At 41.5% G+C, this 27,125-nt stretch overlaps 1 protein-coding gene across 1 annotated transcript; it reads right to left on the reverse strand.

Moving 5' to 3' along the window:
- Nucleotides 1-381: 381 nt before the first annotated feature.
- LOC309967752 (HLA class II histocompatibility antigen, DO beta chain) lies at nucleotides 382-14,404 on the reverse strand (the record flags this gene model as incomplete). The annotated part of the gene is made up of 5 exons (XM_082848576.1): nucleotides 382-425; nucleotides 640-750; nucleotides 1,198-1,479; nucleotides 1,942-2,211; nucleotides 14,314-14,404. The coding sequence occupies 5 exons, from the start codon at nucleotides 14,402-14,404 to the stop codon at nucleotides 382-384; spliced, it is 798 nt and encodes a 265-aa protein (XP_082704702.1).
- Nucleotides 14,405-27,125: the final 12,721 nt, after the last annotated feature.

Here is a 27,125-nt window from a genome sequence, read left to right on the forward strand (position 1 = left end):
ACAATGAAAAGGGAGCAGTGACTATCTGAACGTTTGTCTTCTGAAGACTGTGGGGCTGCCTTTGGAAGAGAGAAAGATGGAGATCACGACTTAGAGGGTTAGGGCTGGACCACAGAAAAGTAAAAAGTTTGGGATTGGAAGGAGCTAGGTCTTAGGGGAATTTCTGATCCTTGGAAATGGGGACTATTATAGACAAGGAGGAGGAAGAAGGGCACAAAGATGAGAGATGCGTGATCTCAGAACACAAGACTCTAGAATCAGTTCAGGACTCCGCCAAGCTCTCATGGAAACGAGTCATCCAGAACATTGACCTCATGAATGTCCTTCACTTAATCCAGGGCCACTCAATCCCTCTTCAGGCTCCAGGGGGAGAAGCTTCTATTAGGACCTTAATGTGGCTGTGGACGAAGAACTGCTCTTGGGACCTGCAGGGACAGTGATAAAGTCCCGTGAGTCCCCCACCCTCCAGCACAGGGACTCAGCAGACAGCGCACCCAGCCAGAGTCACTTACATCTTATCCCAGTGATCCCTGAGAGGTATGATCAGCCCTCCCTGCCTTGCATCTTAGACGTTAGGAAAAGTGGGAAGTGGGGAAAGTCAGGGGGCAGGTGGCAGGGGTACTCGTCAGAGCTCATTACCTTTCCGAGCTCTGGTGTGGATGACGATCCCCACCAGAAGGAAGACTAGCCCAACCAGGAAGGCTGCAATTCCACTCAGCATCTTTCTCCAAGGATATTCAGACTGAGCTCCTATGGAAAACATGTATTAAAGTGAGCCAAAAGCTCCCAATATTTGGTGTACCTTCCTGAAATCCCAGAACCTGCGCTGGACACCAATCCAATGCTATCTAGGGAAGGACTACATCTTTAAAGCCAAGGTTTGTACTCATGGAGTTTCTGTTAATGATTCTTATAGCCAATAATAATGCCCCCCTAAATGCCAAGACCAAAGCATTAGAGGACAGTAGTTCCCAAAGTTGGAAGTAAGTGACAAGGTGATTACACCTCCACATTTCTTGGAAGATCCAAAGATAGCCATGTTTTTTCCCACCCCAACCCAAAGACCCCAATTTCTATGACTCCCTCAGATCAGAGGGAAGAAGAATTAGTGTTGAAGCCAAGATGAACACAGAGGTAACACAGGTCTTGAGTCAGATTGAGCCAAGTTTTGTCCAGAAAGTATAAGCTGATTCTCACTCCACTCCACAGAAACAGGGCTCAGCAGGCTGGGATGATCAACAAGGCAGGTGTAGACCTCTCCAAGTTCAGGAGTCATTGCCAGCATCACCACTGTCTGAAAGGTCCAGTCTCCATTCCTAATGAGGCCAGTGGACATGACCCCCTCTCTCTGTTCCTGCCCATTCCGGAACCACGTGATCTTGATGTCCCCTGGATAGAAACCTGTCACAGAGCAAAGCAGCAGATTGTGGTGCTGCAAGGCTGGGATCCTCTCTGGATACACTGTCACCTCTGGTTGCACTAGCGGGGGAGAGAAGACATGAGACATGGTGAAGGAAATCCACAAAGCCAACACAGGAGTTTCATTAAAGGTTATCTCAGCCCCATATTTCTTTCCCAAATCACCCAAGTAGAAACTGGAAAGGTGGGAAAATCTCACCCCCAAAGACTCAAACACTGGATATGTTAGTGTCGCAAGGAGGATTTAGGCTTTATCACATGCCCACAATTGCCCCTTGTATTTGGGAAGACACTAGCCCTTAAAGTCCCTGAGAACTGGGGGTCTGGGACCCAAGACCACCATGAACTGACCCCTGAGGATAGTGAGTGAGTCACAATTGAGGACAGAACGTATACAGACTCCCCTGCTCCTGACCCATCTATCCTGAAGCAGGAAACTGCCCAGTACAAGGAAGAAGAGCCACAGCCAGGCTCACATGGGGGAGATTCCTGAATCCCTGCAGTCCCCACCTTACACCTCACCTTTTCTCCCCACAGTGAAGGGTGCACCCAGCTTGTAGTTGTGTCTGCAGAGCGCATCCACAGAGGCTCTACTCCTTGCCAGTATATCGGGCCGATTGTTCCACAGCGCAGCGTCAGGCTGGCCCAGCTCCGTCAAGGCCACAAACATCCCCAAGTTGCTGTCAAAACGTGCATACTCCTCCAGGTTAAAGATGAATCTGACCACAAACTGCACATTTTCTGTCCCATTGGTGAAGTAACAGTCAGCCTTTGCCTGAATCACAAAATCTTCTAGAAAACCAAAAAAAAGACTATGAACCAGCCCCAATTAGGAAACCCATACCTGGTTTATTATGCCAGACCACATTGATTGGAGAAGAGGCCTTTGACCTCAGTAAATCGGCCAAAGTAGCCTCTGCTCCCCTGGGCCCCACCCTGGTTCCTCTTAGCAAAGAGACATCCATTCTTCTTTGAAAGAAACCTGAGGTCCAGCCTACCAGGCCAGCCAAACAGGAGACCTGTAACCCAAAGAAGCAAGTCAGAATGTGTCCAGAGACATAAACTTTCATTCAACAAATATTCATTCCTTTGACCAATATTTATAGACTGTTTGCATTTTGCCAGACACTGTGCTAAGTTTCTCCAAGCCAAGCTTTCAGAAGCCCAAGAATTCCCAGCCCTGTATGGAATAGTTCAATAGTATTCTTGCCGTTAGTAGGTTAATTCTATATATTCCTTCTGGAGTAAAGTGAAAGGAGGATGGAGGTGGAGTAAAGGAATGCAGAGTAGGTTCATAGTAGGTGTGAAATAAACTACCCTTCTGCTTTCCACTCACTATGGGTTTTCTCAAGAATTTTCTTCTGTGGACTTCCCTGGTGGTCCAGTGGTTAAGACTCTGTGCTTCCACTGCAGGAGGCACAGGTTCAATCCCTGATTGGGGAACTAAGATTCCAGGTGGCACAGCCAAAAAAAAAATTTTTTTTAATGAATTTTCTTCTGGACATTTTCCTTTGCACGATTACTCAGAGACCTCATCCCCTCTGTTGGCTCTAGTAAGGTAATGACCTCATTACCTCTACCTATGTTGGGTAAAATAGTATTAACTCATGACTTGAAGATGCCTTTTATCATCATCATCATCATTATTGGCCCTGTATGCACAGTTCTAGTGGTTGTAATAATATGGTGAATATAGGGTTAACTTAAACCTTTTCTGGAAACTTTTATATTAAACACTTCCACTGAAGAATGAATTAAAAAATCCAAATCCTTCAATATCCTGTGATAAACCATAATGGAAAAGAATATGAAAAAGAATGTATAACTGAGTCACTTTGCTGTACAGCAGTAATGAACACAACATTGTGATTCAACCATACTTCAATAAAAAATAAATTTTAGGGACTTCCCTGGTGACATAGTGGTTAAGAATCTCTCTGCCAATGCAGGGGACATGGGTTTGAGCCCTGTTCCAGGAAGATCCCACATGCCACGGAGCAACTAAGCCTGTGCGCCACAACTACTGAGCCTGCACTCTAGATCCCAAGAGCCATAACTACTGAGCCCGTGTGCTACAACTACTGAAGCCCGCACCCCTAGAACTTGTGCTCCGCAGCAGGAGAAGCCACCACAATGAGAAGTCCCCGCGCTGCAACTAGAAAAAGCCCATGTGCAGTAACAAAGACCCAACACAGCCAAAAATAAATAAATATTTTTAAAAATAAATTTTAAATAAATAAGTAAAAATGCAAATCCATTCTCCATTATGATTTTCCACTTTCAAAGTACCTTATTAGTATTGATAGTGATTAGTTTGAAATCTATACTGACTTTCATACAATGTAACTCTTTTCTAATTGGCATGTTCTCCAAAACAATTTAATTTCCCAAAGCTATTTAATCAGTCTTCATAAGTAAGAAAAAGTATGATTGTGTATTGTGGTCTGGATGTTTGTGTTCCCTCCATTCACATGTTGAAACCCCAACCCCCAAGGGTAATGGTATTAGTCGGCAGTGTTGGGGGAGGTACTTAGGTCAGGAGCATGGATTCTTGATGAAAGGGATTAGTGTCCCTAGAAAAGAGGTTCCAGAGAGCTCCCTAGCCCCTTCCACCATGTGATGGCACAGAGAGAAGGTGCCCGCTCTGAACCAGAAAGAAAGCCTTTCCCAGAACACAACCATGCTGCAGCCTTGATCTCGGACTTCCCAGCCTCCAGAACTTTGAGAAATAAATTTCTGTTGTTTATAAGCAACGCAATCTGTGGCATTTGTCATAGAAACCCAAACAAACTAAGGTGGTGATAGTTGTCTTAGATTTGAAGATCTGGACAATTTTAAGAGACAAACTGGTAAATGGACCTGGATTGGTCTCAATTCACTTAAGTTCTAGTTCATTTTACATAGAAACAGACACTTCCCCTCCCTGATCTGCTTCCCTATCAATAAAGACAGGTTTGGATTCACGAACACCAACACCGAGGTAGAGCTCAAAAGCATTGTGTTAGGTAAGAAAAGAAACAGAATGTGATTCATCGCACAACGACATTTATTAAAATTTAAAAATACAGGAGGGAGCGGAGTCAAGATGGCAGACTAGGAGGATGTGGAGATCGTGTCTCCCCACAACTAGGGCACCTACCAGAGGCTGGTGGGGGACCTTGACACCCAAGGGGATAGAAGGAACCCCCAAGTGACTGGGGAGGACATGGGGGAGAGCGAGGGGGAAAGAGAAGTGGAGGTTGGAGGGAACCAGTGCCCCTGAGGGGTGGCTGGGGGAGGGGAGGGGTTCCTGTGCCTGGAGGGACCCTTGGAGTTTCAGAGGACTCGGGGGAACGTGGATAGCATTTCTCCTGACCACTCGGGCCCTGAGTCCTCCACCATCCGGGGACCCCTCCTGCCATGTGGGTCCTAAGGGTGTGGGAGAGAGGGGGTAGGGGAAGAAGAGTAAAGGTGAACGGGGAGCCTGCTAAGGTCTCAGGCCTGATCATCCCTACTCTGAAGCCAGAGGCACATCAGGGCCCCTCCAACGGCACTGAGCCTAATTCCCACCCCCCACCCCAAGGGCTTAAGCATAAGGCCCTGCCCCCACCTAAACGATGCCCATGCCTAAGCCCCACCCCACATAGCCAAGGCCTTTTCCGGCCTTTTTTTTCCTATATTTTTGCTACTGTGATTCTGTTTTACCTTCTGGTTGTTGTTTCATTTATATTTTATTTTTTCTAACATATCTGTTAGTTTTCTAATCTTTTATTATTGTTTGCTCTTTGTTACTTTCTGCCCTTTTTTATTTTTTTGCCACCCTGTGCAGCTTGCAGGATCTTGGTTCCCAGGCCAGGGGTCAGGGGTCAGCTCCTATGGTGGGAGCACTGAGTCCAAATTGCTGGATGAACAGACAGCCTCAGACCCCAGGGAATATTAATCAGAGTGAGGTCTCCCAGAGGTCCTCATCTCAGCACCAAGACCCAACTCTACCCAACAGCCTACAAACTCCAGGGCTGGAAGCCTCAGGCCAAACCACCAATAAGACGGGAACACAGTCCCACCCATCCAAAAAAAGAAAAAAAATGAGACAATAAAAAAAATCTTACAGATGAAGGAGCAAGATAAAAACCGACAAGACCAACTAAATGAAGAGGAAATAGGCAACCTACCTGAAAAAGAATTCAGAGTAATGATAGTAAAGATGATTCAGAATCTTGGAAATAGAATTCAGGCATGGATCGAGAAAATACAAGAAATGTTTAACAAAGACCCAGAAGAACGAAAGAATAAACAAAGATGAACAACACAGTAACTGAAATAAAAAATACAATAGAAGGAATCAATAACACAAAAACTGAGGCAGAAGAACAAATACGTGAGCTTGAAGATAGAATGGTGGAAATAACTGCCAAGGAGCATAATAAAGGAAAAAGAATGAAGAGAATTGAAAACAGTCTCAGAGACCTCTGGGACGACATGAAATACACCAATATTCGAATTATAAAAGTCTCAGAAGGGGCTTCCCTGGTGGCGTAGTGGTTGGGGGTCCGCCTGCCGATGTGGAGGACATGGGTTCGTGCCCCAGTCCGGGGGGATCCCGCGTGCCGCGGAGCGGCTGGGCCCATGGGCCATGGCCACTGGGCCTGCACATCCGGGGCCTGTGCTCCGCGGCGGGGGAGGCCGCAGCAGTGAGAGGCCCACATACACACACACAAAAAAAAAAAGTTTCAGAAGAAAACAAAAAGAAAGGGTCTGAGAAAATATTTGAAGAGATTATAGTCAAAAACTTCCCTAACATGGGAAAGGAAATAGCCACCCAAGTTCAGAAAACACAGAGAGTCCCATACAGGATAAACCCTAGGAGAAACACATCAAGACACATATTAATCAAGGTAACAAAAATTAAATAAAAAGAAAAAATTTTAAAGCAGCAAGGGAAAACAAAAAAATAACATACAGGGGAATCCCCATAAGGTTATCAGCTGATTTTTCATCAGAAAGTCTGCAGGCCAGAAGGAAGTGGCAGGACATATTTAAAGTGATGAAAGGGAAAAACCTACAACAAAGATCACTCTACCCAGCAAGGATCTCATTCAGATTCGATGGAGAAATCAAAAGCTTTTCAGACAAGCAAAAGCTAAGAGAATTCAACACCAACAAACCAGCTTTACAACAAATGCTAAAGGAACTTCTCTAAGTGGGAAGCACGAGAGAAGAAAAAGACCCACAAAAACAAACCCAAGACAATTAAGAAAATTGCAGTAGGAGCATACATATTGATAATTACCTTGAATGTAAATGGATTAAATGCCCTAACCAAAAGACTCAGACTGACTGAATGGATACTAAAACAAGATCCATATATGTGCTGTCTACAAGAGACCCACTTCAGATCTAGGGACACATATAGACTGAAAGTGAGGCAATGGAAAAGGATATCCCATGCAAATGGAAATCAAAAGAAAGCTGGAGTAGGAATTTTCATATCAGATAAAATAGACTTTAAAATAAAGACTGTTACAAGAGATAATGAAGGACACTACATAATGACCAAGGGATCAATCCAAGAAGAAGATATAACAATTATAAATATTTATGATTTAAATAAAATAAATATGATTTAAATATCCTCCCAACATAGGAGCACCTCAATACATAAGGCAAATGCTAACAGCCATAAAAGAGGAAGTCAACAGTAACACAGTAATAGTGGGGGACTTTAACACCCCACTTACACCAATGGACAGATCATCCAGACAGGAAATAAATAAGGAAACACAAGCTTTAAATGGCATAATAGACCAGATAGATTTGATTGATACTTATAGGACATTCCACCTAAAGCGGCAGAATACACTTTCTTCTCAGGTTCACGTGGAACATTCTCCAGGGTAGGTCATATCTTGGGTCACAAGTCAAACCTCAAAAATTTAAGAAAACTGAAATCGTATCAAGCATCTTTTCCGACCACAACACTATGAGATTAGAAATCAATTACAGGAAAAAAAACTGTAAAAAACACAAATAGATGGAGACTAAATAGTGCACTACTAAATAACCAAGAGATCACTGCAGAAATCACAGAGGAAATTAAAAAATACATAGAAAGGGCTTCCCTGGTGGCGCAGTGGTTGAGAGTCCACCTGCCGATGCAGGGGACACGGGTTCATGCCCCGGTCCGGGAAGATCCCACATGCCGTGGAGCGGCTGGGCCCGTGAGCAATGGCCGCTGAGCCTGCGTGTCCCGAGCCTGTGCTCCGCAGCGGGAGAGGCCACAACAGTGAGAGGCCCGCGTACCGAAAAAAAAAAATACATAGAAATAAATGACAACGAAAACACGACGACCCAAAACCTATGGGACACAGCAAAAGGCTTCCTAAGAGAAAAGTTTATAGCAATTCAATCTCACCTCAAGAAACAAGAAAAACCTCAAATGAAAAATCTAACCTTACACCTAAAGCAACTAGAGACAGAAGAACAAAGAAAACCCAAGTCAGTAGAAGGAAAGAAATCATAAAGATCAGAGCAGAAATAAATGAAATAGAAACAAAGAAAACAATAGCAATGTCAATAAAACTAAAAGTTGGTTCTTTGAGAAGATAAACAAAATTGATACACCTTTAGCCAGACTCATCAAGAAAAAAAAAGGAGAGGATGCAAATCAATAAAATTAGAAATGAAAAAGGAGAATTACAACTGACACCACAGAAATTCAAAGGATTATAAGAGACTACTACAAACAACTATATGCCAATAAAATGGACAACCTGGAAGAAATGGACAAATTCTTAGAAAGGTACAATTTTCTAAGACTGAACCAGGAAGAATTAGAAAATATAAACAGACCTATCACAAGTAATGAAATTAAAACTGTGATTAAAAGTCTTCCAATAAACAAAAGTCCAGGACGAGTTGGCTTCACAGGCGAATTCTATCAAACATTTAGAGAAGAGCTGACACCTATACTTCTCAAACTCTTCCAAAAGATTTCAGAGGGAGGAACACTCCTAAATTCGTTCTATGAGGCCACCATCACCCTGATACCAAAACCAGACAAAGATATCACACACACAAAAAGAAACTTACAGACCAATATCTCTGATGAACATAGTCACAAAAATCGTCAACAAAATACTAGCGAACAGAATCCAACAGCACATTAAAAGGATCATACACCATGATCAAGTGGGATTTGTCCCAGGAATGCAAGGATTCTTCAATATACGCAAATCAATAAACGTGATACACCATATTAACAAATTAAGGAATAAAAACCATATTATCAGGCTTCCCTGGATGCTCAGTGGTTAAGAATCCACCTGCCAATGCAGGAGACATGGGTTCGAGCCCTGGTCCAGGAAGATCCCACATGCCGCAGAGTAACTAAGCCCGTGATCCACAACTACAGAGCCTGCATGCCACAACTACTGAAGCCTGTGTGCCTAGAGCCCGTGCTCTGCAACAAGAGAAGCCACCACAATGAGAAGCCTGCACACCGCAATGAAGAGTAGCCCCCACTCACCACAACTAGAGAAAGCCTGCATGCAGCAACAAAGACCCAATGCAGCCAAAAATAAACAAACAAACAAATAAATAAACCATATGATCATCTCAGTAGATGCAGAAAAATCGTTTGACAAAATTTAACACACATTTAATGATAAAAAAAAAAAAATTCTCCAGAAAATGGGCATAGAGGGAACCTACCTCAACATATTGGGTGGGCCAAAAGGTTTGTGTGTTTTTTTCTGTAATATGGCTCTAGTAGAACTTAGTTGTCTTTAAATTCATTCAAAACAATTTTGTTAGATTGTATATGACAGCTGTCATATCAGCATACATTTTTTAAAAATTATCAAAATTGGTGAATATTTGTGTAGCCATTTTAATATTGAAGATGGAAGAAAAAAGCAACATTTTCAACATATTAGGCTTTACTATTTCAAGAAAGGTAAAAACGCAACTGAAACGCACAAAAAAGATTTGTGCAATGTATGGAGAAGGTGCTGTGACTGATCAAACGTGTCAAAAGTGGTTCACGAAGTTTTGTACTGGAGATTTCTCGCTGGACAATGCTCCACTGTCGGGTAGACCAGTTGAAGTTGATAGCGATCAAATTAAAACAGTAATTGAGAACAGTCAGCGTTATACCATGCAGGAGACAGCCGACATACTCAAAATATCCAAATCAAGCACTGAAAATCATTTGCAACAGCTTGGTTATGTTAATGGCTTTGATGTTTGGGTTCTCTGTAAGTTAAGCAGAAAAAACGTTCTTGGCCATATTTCCGCATGTGATTCTCTACTGAAACATAATGAAAGAGTTCCATTTTTAAAACAAATTGTGATTGGCGAAGAAAAGTGGTTACTATACAATAATGTGGAAAGGAAGAGATCGTGGGGCAAGCGAAATGAACATCCAACAACCACACCAAAGGCCGGTCTTCATCCAAAGAAGGTGATGCTGTGTATATGGTGGGATTGGAAGGGAGTCCTCTATTATGAGCTCCTTGCAGAAAACCAAACGATTAATTCCAACAAGTACTGCTCCCAATTAGACCAACTGAAAGCAGCACTCGATGAAAAGCTTCCAGAATTATCAACAGAAAACGCATAATCTTCCATCAGGATAATGCAGGACCTCATGTTTCTTTGATGACCAGGCAGAAACTGTTACAGCTTCACTGGGAAGTTCTGATTCATCTGCTGTATTGACCAGATATTGCACCTTCGGATTTCCATGTATTTTGGTTTTTACAATATTCTCTTAATGGAAAAAAATTCAATTCCCTGGAAGACCATACAAGGCACCCGAAACAGCTCTTTGCTCAAAAATATAAAAAGTTTTGGGAAGATGGAATTATGAATTTGCCTGAAAACTGGCAGAAGGTAGTGTAAAAAAAATGGTGAATAAGTTGTTCAATAAAGTTCTTGGTGAAAATGAAAAATGTGCCTTTTATTTTTACTTAAAAAATGAAAGGCACTTTTTGGCTCACTGAATAATAAAGGCCATATATGACAAACCCACGGCAAACATCATTCTCAATGGTGAAAAACTGAAAGCCTTTCCACTAAGATCAGAAACCAGACAAGGATGTCCACTCTCACCACTATTATTCAACATAATTTTGGAAGTCCTAGCCATGGCAATCAGAGAAGAAAAAGAAATAAAAGGAATACAAAATGGAAAAGAAGTAAAACTGTCACTGTTTGCAGATGACATGATACTATACATAGAAAATCCTAAAGTTGCCACCAGAAAACTACTAGGGCTAATCAATGAATTTGGTAAAGTTGCAGGATACAAAATTAATGCACAGAAATCTCTTGCATTCCTATTCACTAACAATGAAAAATCAGAAAGAGAAATTAAGGAAACAATCTCACTTACCATCGCAACACAAAGAATAAAATACATAGGGATAAACCTACCTAAGGAGGCAAGAGACCTGTACTCAGAATACTATAAAACACTGATGAAAGAAATCAAACATGACACAAACAGATGGAGAGAATCAATATTGTGAAAATGACCATACTACCCAAAGCGATCTACAGATTCAATGCAATCCCTATCAAATTACCAATGGCATTTTTCACAGAATTAGAACAAAAGATTTTACAATTTGTATGGAAAACAAAAGACCCTGAATAGCCAAAGCAATCTTGAGAAAGAAAAGCGGAGCTGGAGGAATCAGGCTCTCCAACTTCAAACTATACTACAAAGCTACATTAATTAAGACAGTATCGTATTGGCACAAAAACAGAAATATAGATCAGTGGAACAGGATAGAAAGCCCAGAGATAAACCCACGCACCTATGGTCACCTAAACTATGGCAAAGGAGGTAAGAACATACAGTGGAGGAAAGACAATCTCTTCAATAAGTGGTCCTGGGAAAACAGGACAGCTACATGTAAAAGAATGAAATTAGAACACTCCCTAACACCATATCCAAAAATACACTCCAAATGGACTAAAGACCTAAATGTAAGACTGGACACTAGAAAACTCTTAGAGGAAAACATAGGAAAAACACTCTTTGACATAAACCACAGCAAGATCTTTTCTGACTCCACCTCCTAGAGTAAGGAAAATAAAAACAAATGGGACCTGATAAAACTTAAAAGCTTTTGAAGAGCAAAGGAAACCATAAACAAGATGAAAAGACAATCTTCAGAATGGGAGAAAATATTTGCAAACAAAGCAACAGACGAAGGATTAATCTCCAAAATACACAAACATCTCATGCAACTCAATGTCAAAAAAAAACAAACAACCCAATCAAAAATGGCAGAAGACCTAAATAGATATTTCACCAAAGTAGACATTTCACCAAAGTAGACATACAGATGGCCAAGAGGCACATGAAAGGCTGATCAATATCACTAATTATTGGAGAAATGCATATCAAAACTACAATGAGGTATCACCTCACACCTGTCAGAATGGCCATCATCAAAAAATCTACAAACAATAAATGCTGAAGAGGGTGTGGAGGAAAGGAACCTCTTTGCACTGCTGGTGGGAATGTAAATTGATACAGCCTCTATGGAGAACAGGATGGAGGTTCCTTAAAAAACTAAAACTAGAACTACCATATGACCCAGCAATCCCACTACTGGGCATATACCCTGAGAAAACCATAATTCAAAAGGACACGTGTACCCCAATGTTCATTGCAGCACTATTTACAATAGCCAGGACATGGAAACAACCTAAGTGTCCATCGACAGATGAATGGATAAAGAAGATGTGGTACGTATATACAATGGAATATTACTCAGCCATGAAAAGGAACGAAATTGGATCATTTGCAGAGATGTAGATGGACCTAGAGTTTGTCATACAGAGTGAAGTAAGCCAGAAAGAGAAAAATAAATATCATTTTAACACATGTACATGGAATCTAGAAAAATGGTACAGATGAACCTATTTGCAGGGCAGGAGTAGAGATGCAGACGTAGAGAACAGATATGTGGAAAGGGAAGCGAAGGAGAGGGTGGGACGAATTGGGAGATAGGAATAACATATATACACAACCATGTGTAAAATAGATAGCTAGTGGGAACATGCTATAACACACAAGAAGATCAGCTCAGTGCTCTGTGATGACCTAGATGGGTGGGATCGGGGGTGGGAGGGAGGCCTAAGAGGAAGGGGATATATGTATACATATAGCTGACTCATTTCATTGTACAGGAGAAACTATCACAATATTGTAAAGCAGTTACACTCCAATAAAAAAATATTTTTTAAAATACACACAGGAAAACAATGCTACATCTTCCTAAAAGCCACCCGCATACTTAAAGACATACCAGACACATTAGAATGGAAGGGAGGGAGTGAGAATGTAGACAAGGGAAGAGAGGAGAGCGTCCTTGTTCTGATCAGTGATTACAAGGTGCTGTGAAGTCACTGGGGAAGATTAACTCCATTCTGTGCACTTGAGAACAATATAAAAGGACATTCAAATGGGTTAATAATGTAAGTTGATCAGGAAAGATCTCCCTGAAGAAATGGCATTTCAGTTGAGACTTGAAGGATAATTGTTACTGATCTCGAGTAGTAGATTTTCCTTCATTTCTACGTTCAGAGGAACTATTGGACTGAGTGTCAGGACAGCAGCATCCTTCCTGGGTCAGCCAGACTCATCTCGAACTCAGCTAATTTCAAACAATGCTCTAACCTCCAAATCTCTATTTTGTCTTACATTCTAAATAAAAATATTTTAAAAGTTAGTTTTCAGTCAGATCTGTGTCAGAGTTTAGATCTCACTGATTGTGCATGTGTTGTTGTTGTTCAATGGATATTATAAGCTCAGAGAGGTTTCTGTTCTCCAAGAATAATGATCTCCTCACACCCACCCTCCACACCCCTAGGTTTGTTCCTCTTTTGTGTTTAATGAGACTTTGACGTTCAAAGGGGTTCTGTTTTTTAGCATGTTATATCCTGTTTTCTTCTGATAAATATGTTTTCAGAATGTAATATCACTTTATGTTTGCATAGCTTAACTCCTCAGCTAGAAAAATAACAGCAGTAAATACATGTACCTGGTAACACGAGGACAGGCATTCAATTTCTAATACATTCTAATACATCTAATACATGTATACCCTCCCTATAACCCCAGTTAATAATAAAAATTTACAGAAGATTATTCAAATACCTGAGTTTTTTTTTAATACTTGTACAGAGGAGTACACAGGATGATGAGTGCATTAAAATGTAATCCAAAGTAGCCACATGATTGACTGATACCATGTATACTGTATCTTTTTCTGATTTAATAAAAAGTACATTTACATCTGAAAAAAAAAAGGTGGGGGATTTCCCTGGTGGCGCAGTGGTTAAGAATCTGCCTGCCAGTGCAGGGGACACGGGTTTGAGCCATGTCCTAATACAATTTCTAATACATTCAATTACTCTCATTTCTCAAGATCGCTTCGTACAATCTGACCATATTATAGGGGCTTAAAAATGTCAAATGAAGCAACCTTCGTTTCCAAGTTCTTTTATTCACATATACCTCAACTGGATACATATGGAAACAGTCACAATCATCAAACTCCTGGCTGAAGGATAGCAGCTATTCTCAGACTGCCTCCATTTATTACAGCTCTCCAGACTGACATTAATACCATAAGGACCCTAAGCAAGCAATGTTTCCCTTTTTCCTGCCTCCGGACTCCTTGAATCCGTGGCTGTGGGACAGGAAGACCCTTTTCCTGCCTGTCCATTGCATGTGGTAAAGAGGGAAGGAATAATTTCCTGTCAAAGGGAAGAAGACTCTCTTTGAACCTAGAAGCCCCTTCCGGTCTGGACTGGAGCCTGGACCTGTAGGGAAAGGCCTTCCTCCCCCACGCCAGTTTTTGCATGTACACATGAAAGAAATCACTGTGTCCTTACCTGGAGCATCTCTGCCTTGAGTCATGGAGGAATCCAGCCTGACTACCGTCACTAACAAAGCCACCACCCAGGGAACCCAGCTAGAACCCATTCTGGAAGAAAACAAGCGAGACAGAAAAATCGTCCACCTCTTCAGAATGGGGCTTGCCCACACACAACTCAGTCAAAAATATTCATGAAGAATAGAGATACCTTTCTGGCCTCCCCAGGATTGGAAACTCCTCACATGGATAACCAATCAAGACAGAGGGGCTTTGTGTCATTAGGTGCTGGGTAGAATACTTTCATAAAGTAGTTACCACTCAAGAACTCTTGACCTGCAGAATCACTGGCAGCAGTTTAGGTACATGGAAACCGGCTAGGAGAAAAAGGTCTTAGAAGAACTGGGCAGATTGTTTATCATGGATCTTACTATCCTCATATAGCACTGTCCCTGGCCTGCTGTGACTAATAGATCTCCATGCCGATGGGGTCATTCACATTGCCTACAGAGAGTGTGTAAATAAAGAAGATAGTAGACAGCATTTTGAAGCAGGGACCTTATGAGGAGTTAGGGAAAGGATTATCAGAGAAGAAATTGAAGAGACTGAGAATTACCTGAAGAGGATTTCCTGTAAACCAAGACAGGGGGAAGAAAAAAAAAAAAAAAAAAACATGGAGAGAGGATTCTCAAAAGAATAAAATGCTGCAAAAAATGGCTAAAAGGATAAAAGAAAAGAAAGCATTATTGCGTTTTATAAGTAATGGGGCACCAAAAACCTTCAGTGGAACAGAGTGTTAACGGTAGAAGCAATATTTCAAAAAGGTAAAGAGTGAATTAAAATGAGAAAATGAAGGCAGCAGATGTAAGCAGTCCTTCAAGAATTTTGGAAGTGAAAACAAGGGAAAAGATGAGACTCTCTCTTGAGAGAAAAGCAACACTAAGGAAAAATAGCTTTTAAGCTAGAAAAGATCTTCCTAAGTTTCTGAGTCAAGTGAAAGTCAACTGTACTTAGGATAAATTGAAGATAAAAAGGAGAAGAAAAGAGAAATTACTCTCCAAATGTTGATTGGAATCCAAATCCACACATGGCAATAAAAAGAGAAAGACTTTTTCAGATACATGAATGAAATAGGAAGGTTTGGGGTGATAGAGGGGAATGAGGAAGTTCCAGTTGTGTGGCTTCAATAAACTCAGTTTAGAACAAGGCAAGATCTTCTGCTAAAAAGAAACTGGAAAAAAAAATTTGATAACTAAGGAGAGCAAGACTCCTTTTTTGCCAAAGTTGTCTGTAAGTGCATTATCATTTAATTAGCATCACGCTCTATGGCCCAATATTGTGGACAGTGCAAGGTGAAACAGACATGTTTCTTGTCCTCAAGAAATGTAAAACCTGGGTGGAGTGATAGGGAAACAATCCACTGTAATGTCAGGAAGAATCAAATCAACATTGTAATGCTTGAGCACACAAGAAGAGAAAATTCTAACCATCTAAGAAAGAGTTCATGATGAAATTGATAAAGTTGATATTTGATACATGTGGCCAAGAGAGAATTTTATAATTCCACATATGTGCATGTGGACAAAAGAGAGGAAATAAACAGTTAAACAAAAAGTGTATCTGGAATTCCTTAAAAATTACTGATTAGCCAAAATAAATATGTATATATATTTTACACACACACACACACACACACACACACACACACACACACACACACACACACACACACACACTACTTCATAGAATGAGAAGATACAATAGAATTTTTTTCTCCTTCATTTCCCTAAAGGAACACATGCTTTGATGGACGCGTAATATGGGATTATGATGGTAATTGACCAGGTGAGCCTGGAATACTTGAATTATGCCTTACCAAATATGCTGAGATGCCCTCAGGACAGCTCTACCCATAAATGTAATAGCAAATTGTAAATCAAAGGCTTTATTAGCTGGTCAAATCCCTGATACTCTAATAGAGAGTTTTATGCTAAGCTTCTGTGAAGCATGAGACCCCAAGCAAGGGCTCATGTTCCCACTTTTACTGCTAGCCAGCTGTAAATCCTGAAGGATTAGAACTTCCAAGCATATGAAGTGTGGGAAGAAGAAAGATGACAGGGGGAGTCAAGATGGCAGAGTAGGAGGACACAGAGTTCACGTCTCCTCACAACTAGGGCACCTACCAGGCACTGGTGGGGGACCTTGGACACCTAAGGGGATAGGAGGAACCCCCGCACAACTGGGTAGGACTCGGGAGGGAGGGAGGGGAGGAGGAGAATTGGAGGTGGGACAGGACCGGCACCCCTGAGGGGTGAATGGGGGAGGGAAGGGGTTCCCACGCTCAGAGGGGCCCACTTACAGCAAGAGAATTAGCAGAGATGGGGTAGACTTTTGGGGGATTGGAGGATGGGAAAGGAACGGGTCCAGCATTTCCCCCCATGTAGTTGGGCCCCAAGGAGTCTGCTGGAGTCCCAGGCCTGAACCTCCACCCTCCGAGGCCACCTCCAGGCACGCTGAGCCTAAGCCCTGCCCCTGCCACTCCTCACAAGATTTGCATGGGTCCTGAGCATAAGCCCCACCCCTGCCTAAGCCCCTCCCCACTCCCCCAGCCAAGGACTTTTCTGGACCCTCTTTCTTTTTTTTTTTTTTGCTGTTGTGGTTTTGTTTTGCCTTGTTGTTGTTTCATTTATTTTTTTTTTAACATCTTTATTGGAGTATAATTGCTTTACAATGGTATGTTAGTTTCAGCTTCACAACAAAATGAATCAGTTATATATATACATATATTCCCATATCTCTTCCCGCTTGCGTCTCCCTCCCTCCCACCCTCCCTATCCCACCCCTCCAGGCGGTCACAAAGCACCGAGCTGATCTCCCTGTGCTATGCGGCTGCTTCCCACTAGCTATCTACCTTACGTTTGGTAGTGTATATATGTCCATGTCTCTTTATCGCTTTGTCACCGTTTACCCTTCCCCCTCCCCGTAGCCTCAAGTCCATTCTCTAGTAAGTCTGTGTCTTTATTCCTGTTTCACCCCTAGGTTTTTCATGACATTTTTTTTTTAAATTCCATATATATGTGTTAGCATACGGTATTTGTCTCTCTCTTTCTGACTTACTTCACTCTGTATGACAGACTCTAGGTCTATCCACCTCATTACAAATAGCTCAATTTCGTCTCTTTTTATGGCTGAGTAATATTCCATTGTATATATGTGCCACATCTTCTTTATCCATTCATCCGATGATGGACACTTAGGTTGTTTCCATCTCTGGGCTATTGTAAATAGAGCTGCAATGAACATTTTGGTACATGACTCTTTTTGAATTATGGTTTTCTCAGGGTATATGCCCAGTAGTGGGATTGCTGGGTCATATGGTAGTTCTATTTGTAGCTTTTTAAGGAACCTCCATACTGTTCTCCACAGTGGCTGTATCAATTTACATTCCCACCAACAGTGTAAGAGGGTTCCCTTTTCTCCACACCCTCTCCAGCATTTATTGTTTCTAGATTTTTTGATGAAGGCCATTCTGACTGGTGTGAGATGATATCTCATTGTAGTTTTGATTTGCATTTCTCTCATGATTAGTGATGTTGAGCATTCTTTCATGTGTTTGTTGGCACTCTGTATATCTTCTTTGGAGAAATGTCTATTTAGGTCTTCTGCCCATTTTTGGATTGGGTTGTTTGTTTTTTTGTTATTAAGCTGCATGAGCTGCTTATAAATTTTGGAGATCAATCCTTTGTCAGTTGCTTCATTTGCAAATATTTTCTCCCATTCTGAGGGTTGTCTTTTGGTCTTCTTTATGGTTTCCTTTGCTGCGCAAAAGCTTTTAAGTTTCATTAGGTCCCATTTGTTTACTCTTCTTTTTATTTCCATTTCTCTAGGAGGTGGGTCAAAAAGGACCTTGCTGTGATTTATGTCATAGAGTGTTCTGCCTATGTTTTCCTCTAAGAGTTTGATAGTTTCTGGCCTTACATTTAGGTCTTTAATCCATTTTGAGCTTATTTTTGTGTACGGTGTTAGGGAGTGATCTAATTTCATACTTTTACATGTAGCTGTCCAGTTTTCCCAGCACCACTTATTGAATAGGCTGTCCTTTCTCCACTGTACATTTCTGCCTCCTTTGTCAAAGATAAGGTGACCATATGTGCGTGGGTTTATCTCTGGGCTTTCTATCCTGTTCCATTGATCTATCTTTCTGTTTTTGTGCCAGTACCATACCGTCTTGATAACTGTAGCTTTGTAGTATAGTCTGAAGTCTGGGAGCCTGATTCCTCCAGTTCCTTCTTTCGTTCTCAAGATTGCTTTGGCTATTCGGGGTCTTTTGTGTTTCCATACAAATTGCAAAATTTTTTGTTCTAGTTCTGTGAAAAATGCCAGTGGTAGTTTGATAGGGATTGCATTGAATCTATAGATTGCTTTCGGTAGTAGAGTCATTTTCACAATGTTGATTCTTCCAATCCAAGAACATGGTATATCTCTCCATCTATTTGTATCATCTTTAATTTCTTTCATCAGTGTCTTATAATTTTCTGCATACAGATCTTTTGTCTCCTTAGGTAGGTTTATTCCTAGATATTTTATTCTTTTTGTTGCAATGGTAAATGGGAGTGTTTTCTTGATTTCACTTTCAGATTTTTCATCATTAGTATATAGGAATGCCAGAGATTTCTGTGCATTAATTTTGTATCCTGCCACTTTACCAAATTCATTGATTAGCTCTAGTAGTTTTCTGGTAGCATCTTTAGGGTTCTCTATGTATAGGATCATGTCATCTGCAAACAGTGACAGCTTTACTTCTTCTTTTCCGATTTGGATTCCTTTTATTTCCTTTTCTTCTCTGATTGCTGTGGCTAAAACTTCCAAAACTATGTTGAATAAGAGTGGTGAGAGTGGGCAACCTTGTCTTGTTCCTGATCTTAGTGGAAATGCTTTCAGTTTTTCACCATTGAGGATGATGTTTGCTGTGGGCTTGTCATATATGGCCTTTATTATGTTGAGGAAAGTTCCCTCTATGCCTACTTTCTGCAGGGTTTTTATCATAAATGGGTGTTGAATTTTGTCAAAAGCTTTCTCTGCATCTATTGAGATGATCATATGGTTTTTCTCCTTCAGTTTGTTAATATGGTTTATCACATTGATAGATTTGCATATATTGAAGAATCCTTGCATTCCTGGAATAAACCCCACTTGATCATGGTGTATGATCTTTTTAATGTGCTGTTGGATTCTGTTTGCTAGTATTTTGTTGAGGATTTTTGCATCTATGTTCATCAGTGATATTGGCCTGTAGTTTTCTTTCTTTGTGACATCCTTGTCTGGTTTTGGTATCAAGGTGATGGTGGCCTCGTAGAAGGAGTTTGGGAGTGTTCCTCCCTCTGCTATATTTTGGAAGAGTTTGAGAAGGATAGGTGTTAGCTCTTCTCTAAATGTTTGATAGAATTCGCCTGTGAAGCCATCTGGTCCTGGGCTTTTCTTTGTTGGAAGATTTTTAATCACAGTTTCAATTTCAGTGCTTGTGATTGGTCTGTTCATATTTTCTATTTCTTCCTGATTCAGTCTTGGCAGGTTGTGCCTCTCTAAGAATTTGTCCATTTCTTCCAGATTGTCCATTTTATTGGCATAGAGTTGCCTGTAGTAATCTCTCATGATCTCTTTTATTTCTGCAGTGTCAGTTGTTACCTCTCCTTTTTCATTTCTAATTCTATTGATTTGGGTCTTCTCCCTTTTTTTCTTGATGAGTCTGGCTAGTGGTTTATCTATTTTGTTTATCTTCTCAAAGAACCAGCTTTTAGTTTTATTGATCTTTGCTATTGTTTCCTTCATTTCTTTTTCATTTATTTCTGATCTGATTTTTATGATTTCTTTCCTTCTGCTAGCTTTGGGGTTTTTTTGTTCTTCTTTCTCTAATTGCTTGAGGTGCAAGGTTAGGTTGTTTATTCGAGATGCTTCCTGCTTCTTAAGGTGGGCTTGTATTGCTATAAACTTCCCCCTCAGAACTGCTTTTGCTGCATCCCACAGGTTTTGGGTCGTTGTGTCTCCATTGTCATTTGTTTCTAGGTATTTTTTGATTTCCTCTTTGATTTCTTCAGTGATATCTTCATTATTAAGTAGTATATTGTTTAGCCTCCATGTGTTTGTATTTTTTACAGATCTTTTCCTGTAATTGATATCTAGTCTCATGGCGTTGTGGTCAGAAAAGATACTTGATACAATTTCAATTTTCTTAAATTTACCAAGGCTTGATTTGTGACCCAAGATATGATCTATCCTGGAGAATGTTGCATGAGCACTTGAGAAAAATGTGTATTCTGTTGTTTTTGGATGGAATGTCCTATAAATATCAATTAACTCTATCTCGTTTAATGTATCATTTAAAGCTTGTGTTTCCTTATTTATTTTCATTTTGGATGATCTGTCCATTGGTGAAAGTGGGGTGTTAAAGTCCCCTACTATGAATGTGTTACTGTCGATTTCCCCTTTTATGGTTGTCAGTATTTGCCTTATGTATTGAGGTGCACCTATGTTGGGTGCATAAATATTTACAATTGTTATATCTTCCTCTTGGATTGATCCCTTGATCATTATGTAGTGTCCTTCTTTGTCTCTTCTAATAGTCTTTGTTTTAAAGTCTATTTTGTCTGATATGAGAATTGCTACTCCAGCTTTCTTTTGGTTTCCACTTGCATGAAATACCTTTTTCCATCCCCTTACTTTCAGTCTGTATGTGTCTCTAGGTCTGAAGTGGGTCTCTTGTAGACAGCAAATATATGGGTCTTGTTTTTGTATCCATTCAGCCAATCTGTGTCTTTTGGTGGGAGCATTTAGTCCATTTACATTTAAGGTAATTATCGATATGTGTGTTCCTATTCCCATTTTCTTCATTGTTTTGGGTTTGTTATTGTAGGTCCTTTCCTTCTTTTGTGTTTCTTGCCTAGAGAAGTTCCTTTAGCAGTTGTTGTAGAGCTGGTTTGGTGGTGCTGAACTCTCTCAGCTTTTGCTTGTCTGTAAAGGTTTTAATTTCTCCATCAAATCTGAATGAGATCCTTGCTGGGTAGAGTAATCTTGGTTGCAGGTTTTTCTCCTTCAACACTTTCAATATGTCCTGCCACTCCCTTCTGGCTTGCAGAGTTTCTGCTGAAAGATCAGCTGTTAACCTTATGGGGATTCCCTTGTGTGTTATTTGTTGTTTTTCCCTTGCTGCTTTTAATATGTTTTCTTTGTATTTAATTTTTGACAGTTTGATTAATATGTGTCTTGGCGTATTTCTCCTTGGATTTATCCTGTATGGGACTCTCTGTGCTTCCTGGACTTGATTAACTATTTCCTTTCCCATATTAGGGAAGTTTTCAACTATAATCTCTTCAAATATTTTCTCAGTCCCTTTCTTTTTCTCTTCTTCTTCTGGAACCCCTATAATTCGAATGTTGGTGCGTTTAATGTTGTCCCAGAGGTCTCTGAGACTGTCCTCAGTTCTTTTCATTCTTTTTTCTTTATTCTGCTCTGCAGTAGTTATTTCCACTATTTTATCTTCCAGGTCACTTATCCGTTCTTCTGCCTCAGTTATTCTGCTATTGATCCCATCTAGAGTACTTTTAATTTCATTTATTGTGTTGTTCATCGTTGCTTGTTTCATCTTTAGTTCTTCTAGGTCCTTGTTAACTGATTCTTGCAATTTGTCCATTCTATTGTCCATTCTATCTCCAAGATTTCGGATCAACCTTACTATCATTATTCTGAATTCTTTTTCAGGTAGACTGCCTATTTCCTCTTCATTTGTTAGATCTGGTGGGTTTTTATCTTGCTCCTTCATCTGCTGTGTGTTTTTCTGTCTTCTCATTTTGCTTATCTTACTGTGTTTGGGGTCTCCTTTTTTTTTTTTTTTTTTTGCAGGCTGAAGGTTCGTAGTTCCTGTTGTTTTTTGAGTCTGTCCCCAGTGGCTAAGGTTGGTTCAGTGGGTTGTGTAGGCTTCCTGGTGGAGGGTACTAGTGCCTGTGTTCTGGTGTATGAGGCTGGATCTTGTCTTTCTGGTGGGCAGGTCCACGTCTGGTGGTGTGTTTTGGGGTGTCTGTAGACTTATTATGATTTTGGGCAGCCTCTCTGCTAAAGGGTGGGGTTGTGTTCCTGTCTTGCTAGTTGTTTGGCATAGGATGTCCAGCACTGTAGCTTGCTGGTCGTTGAGTGAAGCTGGGTGCTGGCGTTGAGATGGAGATCTCTCGGAGATTTTTGCTGTTTGATATTATGTGCAGCTGGGAGGCCTCTTGTGGACCAGTGTCCTGAAGTTGGCTCTCCCACCTCAGAGGCACAGCACTGAGTCCTGGCTGCAGCCCCAAGAGCCTTTCATCCACAGGGCTCCTTAATTTGGGATGATTCGTTGTCTATTCAGGTATTCCACAGATGCAGGGTATATCAAGTTGATTGTGGAGCTTTAATCCGCTGCTTCTGAGGCTGCTGGAAGAGATTTCCCTTTCTCTTCTTTGTTCTCACAGCTCCCAGGGGCTCAGCTTTGGATTTGGCCCCGCCTGTGCGTGTAGGTCGCCGGAGGGCGTCTGTTCTTTGCTCAGACAGGACGGGGTTAAGGGAGCCGCTGATTCGGAGGCTCTGGCTCACCCAGGCCGGGGGGTAGGGAGGGTCACGGAGTGCAGGGCGGGCCTGCAGCGGCAGAGGCCGGCGTGACGCTGCAGCCTGAGGCGCGCCGTGCGCTCTCCCGGGGGAGCCGTCCCCGGATCCCGGGACCCCGGCAGCGGCGGGCTGCACAGGCTCCCCGGAAGGGCGTGTGGCTAGTGACCTGCGCTCGCACACAGGCCTCCTGGCGGCGGCAGCAGCGGCCTTAGCGTCCCATGTCCGTCTCTGGGCTCCGCACTCCTAGCCGCGGCTCGCGCCCGTCTCCAGAGCTCTCCCAAGCAGCGTTCCCAATCCCCCCTCCTCGTGCACCAGGAAACAAAGAGGGACGTAAAAGTCTCTTGCCTCTTCGGCAGGTCCAGACCCCTCCCCAGACTCTCTCCCGGCCAGCCGCGGAGCACCAACGCCCTGCAGGCTGTGTTCACGCCGCCAACCTCAGTCCTCTCCCGGCGCTCCGACAAAAGCCGGAGCCTCAGCTCCCAGTCCCGCCCGCCCCGGCGGGCGAGCAGACAAGCCTCTCGGCTGGTGAGTGCCGGTCGGCCCGATCCTCTGCGCTGGAATCTCTCCGCTTTGCCCTCCGCACCCCTGTTGCTGTGCTCTCCTCCGCGGCTCCCAAGCTCCCCCACTCCGCCTCCCGAAGTCTCCACCCGCGAAGGGGCTCCTAGTGTGTGGACACTTTTCCTCCTTCACAGCTCTCTCCCGCTGGTGCAGGGCCCGTCCCTATTCTTTTGTCTCTGTTTAGTTTTTTCTTTTGCCCTAACCAGGTACGTGGGGGGTTCCTTACCTTTTGGGAGGTCTGAGGTCTTCTGCCAGCGTTCAGTAGGTGCTCCGTAGGAGTTGTTCCACGCGTAGATGTATTTCTGGTGTATCTGTGGAGAGGAAGGTGATCTCCGCGTCTTACTCTTCCACCATCTTCCCGGAACTCGTCTCATTTATTTTTTTTCTAATGTATTTTTTACTTTTCTAATTTAATTTTATTTTTTATTCTTTGTTAGTCTGCTTTTTTTTTTTTTTTTTTTTTTGCTGTGCCACACAGCTTATGGATTCTTGGTTCCCAGGACACCAGGGGTCAGGCCTGAGCTCCTGTGGTGGGAGCACCGAATCCAAATCACTGGACTAACAGACAGCCTCAGACCCCAGGGAATATTAATCAGAGTGAGGTCTCCTGGAGGTCCTCATCTCGGCACCAAGACCCTGCTCTACCCAATGGCCTGCAAACTCCAGAGCTGGAAGCCAAAGGCCAAACAACCAGTAAGACCGGAACACAGCCCCACCCATCAAAAAAATGAGATGACAAAAACATATGTTACAGATGAAGGAGGGAGGTAAAAACCTATAAGACCAAATAAATGAAGAGGAAATAGGCAACCTACCTGAAAAAGAATTCATCTTTACTGGTGATAGTAAAGATGATCCAAAATCTCAGAAATAGAATGGAGGTACGGATCAAGAAAATACAAGAAATGTTTAACAAGGACCTAGAAGAACTAAAGAACAAAGAAACAAAGATGAACAACACAATAACTGAAATGAAAGATACACTGGAAGGAATCAATAGCAGAATAACTGAGGCAGAAGAACGAGTAAGTGAGCTGGAAGATAGAATGGTGGAAGTAACTGCCAAAGAGCAGAATAAAGAAAAAAGAATGAAAAGAATTGAGGACAGTCTCAGAGACCTCTGGGGCAACACTAAACACACCAACATTTGAATCAAAAGGGCCCCGGAAGAAGAAGAGAAAGAGAAAGGGTCTGAGAAAATATTTGAAGAGATTATAGTCAAAAAGTTCCCTAACATGGGAAAGGAAACTACCACCCAAGTCCAGGAAGTGCAGAGAGTCCCATACAGGAGAAATCCTAGGAGAAACCCACCAAGACACACATTAATCAAGCTAACAAAAATTAAATAAAAAGAAAAAAAATTTAAAGCAGCAAGGGAAAACAAAAAATAACATACAGGGGAATTACCAAAAGGCTATCAGCTGATTTTTCATCAGAAAGTCTGCAGGCCAGAAGGAAGTGGCAGGACATATTTAAAGTGATGAAAGAGAAAAACCTACAACAAAGATCACTCTACCCAGCAAGGATCTCATTCAGGTTCAACGGAAAAATCAAAAGCTTTACAGATAAGCAAAAGCTAAGAGAATTCAGCACCACCAAACCAGCTTTACAACAAATGCTAAAGGAACTTCTCGAGGCGGAAAACACGAGAGAAGAAAAAGACCCACAAAAACAAACCCAAGACAATTAAGAAAATTGCAGTAGGAAAATACATATTGATAATTACCTTGAATGTAAATGGATTAAATGCTCCAACCAAGACTCAGACTGGCTGAATGGATACTAAAACAAGATCCATATATGTGCTGTCTACAAGAGACCCACTTCAGATCTAGGGACACATACAGACTGAAAGTGAGGGGATGGAAAAGGATATCCCATGCAAATGGAAATCAAAAGAAAGCTGGAGTAGCAATACTCATATCAGATAAAATAGACTTTAAAATAAAGACTGTTACAAGAGATAATGGGGCTTCCCTGGTGGCGCAGTGGTTGGGAGTCCGCCTGCCGATGCAGGGGACATGGGTTTGTGCCCCGGTCCGGAAGGATCCCACATGCCATGGAGCGGCTGGGCCCGTGGGCTGAGCCTACGTGTCCAGCTGAGCCTGCGTGTCCAGAGCCTGTGCTTTGCAATGGGAGAGGCCACAACAGTGAGAGGCCCGCGTACCACAAAAAAAAAAAAAAAAAGAGATAATGAAGGACATTACATAATGACCAAGGGATCAATCCAAGAAGAAGATATAACAATTATAAATATTTATGATTTAAATAAAATAAATATGATTTAAATATCCTCCCAACATAGGAGCACCTCAATACATAAGGCAAATGCTAACAGCCATAAAAGAGGAAGTCAACAGTAACACACAGTAATAGTGGGGGATATTAACACCCCACTTACACCAATGGACAGATCATCCAGACAGAAAATAAATAAGGAAACACAAGCTTTAAATGACACAATAGACCAGATAAATTTGATTGATACTTATAGGACATTCCACCTAAAGCGGCAGAATACACTTTCTTCTCAGGTTCACGTGGAACATTCTCCAGGATAGATGACATCTTGGGTCACAAGTCAAGCCTCAAAAATTTAAGAAAATTGAAATTGTATCAAGCATCTTTTCCGACCACAACACTATGAGATTAGAAATCAATTACAGGAAAAAAACTGTAAAAAACACAAATAGATGGAGACTAAATAGTGCACTACTAAATAACCAAGAGATCACTGCAGAAATCACAGAGGAAATTAAAACATACATAGAAATAAATGACAATGAAAATATGACGACCCAAAACCTATGGGACGCAGCAGAAGACTTCCTAAGAGTAAAGTTTATAGCAATTCAATCTCACCTCAAGAAACAAGAAAAACCTCAAATGAAAAATCTAACCTTACACCTAAAGCAACTAGAGACAGAAGAACAAAGAAAACCCAATGTCAGTAGAAGGAAAGAAATCATAAAGAATCAGAAATAAATGAAATAGAAACAAAGAAAACAATAGCAATGTCAATAAAACTAAAAGTTGGTTCTTTGAGAAGATAAACAAAATTGATACATATTTAGCCAGACTCATCAAGGAAAAAAAGGAGAGGATGCAAATCAATAAAATGAGAAGTGAAAAAGGAGAATTACAACTGACACCACAGAAATACAAAGGATTATAAGAGACTACTACAAACAACTATATGCCAATAAAATGGACAACCTGGAAGAATTGGACGAATTCTTCAAAAGGTACAACTTTCCAAGGCTGAATTAGAAAATATAAATAGACCTATCACAAGTAATGAAATTGAAACTGTGATTAAAAACCTTCCAACAAACAAAAGACCAGACCCAGATGGCTTCACAGGCAAATTCTATCAAACATTTAGAGAAGAGCTGACACCTATACTTCTCAAACTCTTCCAAAAGACTGTAGAGGGAGGAACACTCCCAAATTCATTCTATGAGGCCACCATCACCCTCATACCAAAACCAGACAAAGATATCACAAAGACAAGAAAATTATAGACCAATATCACTGATGACCATAGATGCAAAAATCCTCAACAAAATACTTGCAAACAGAATCCAACAACACATTAAAAGGATCGTACACCATGATCAAGTGGGATTTGTCCCAGGAATGCAAGGA

The sequence above is a fragment of the Leucopleurus acutus genome (genome assembly GCF_964270905.1).
Source record: "Leucopleurus acutus genome assembly, chromosome: 10".
Lineage (NCBI taxonomy): Eukaryota > Metazoa > Chordata > Mammalia > Artiodactyla > Delphinidae > Leucopleurus > Leucopleurus acutus.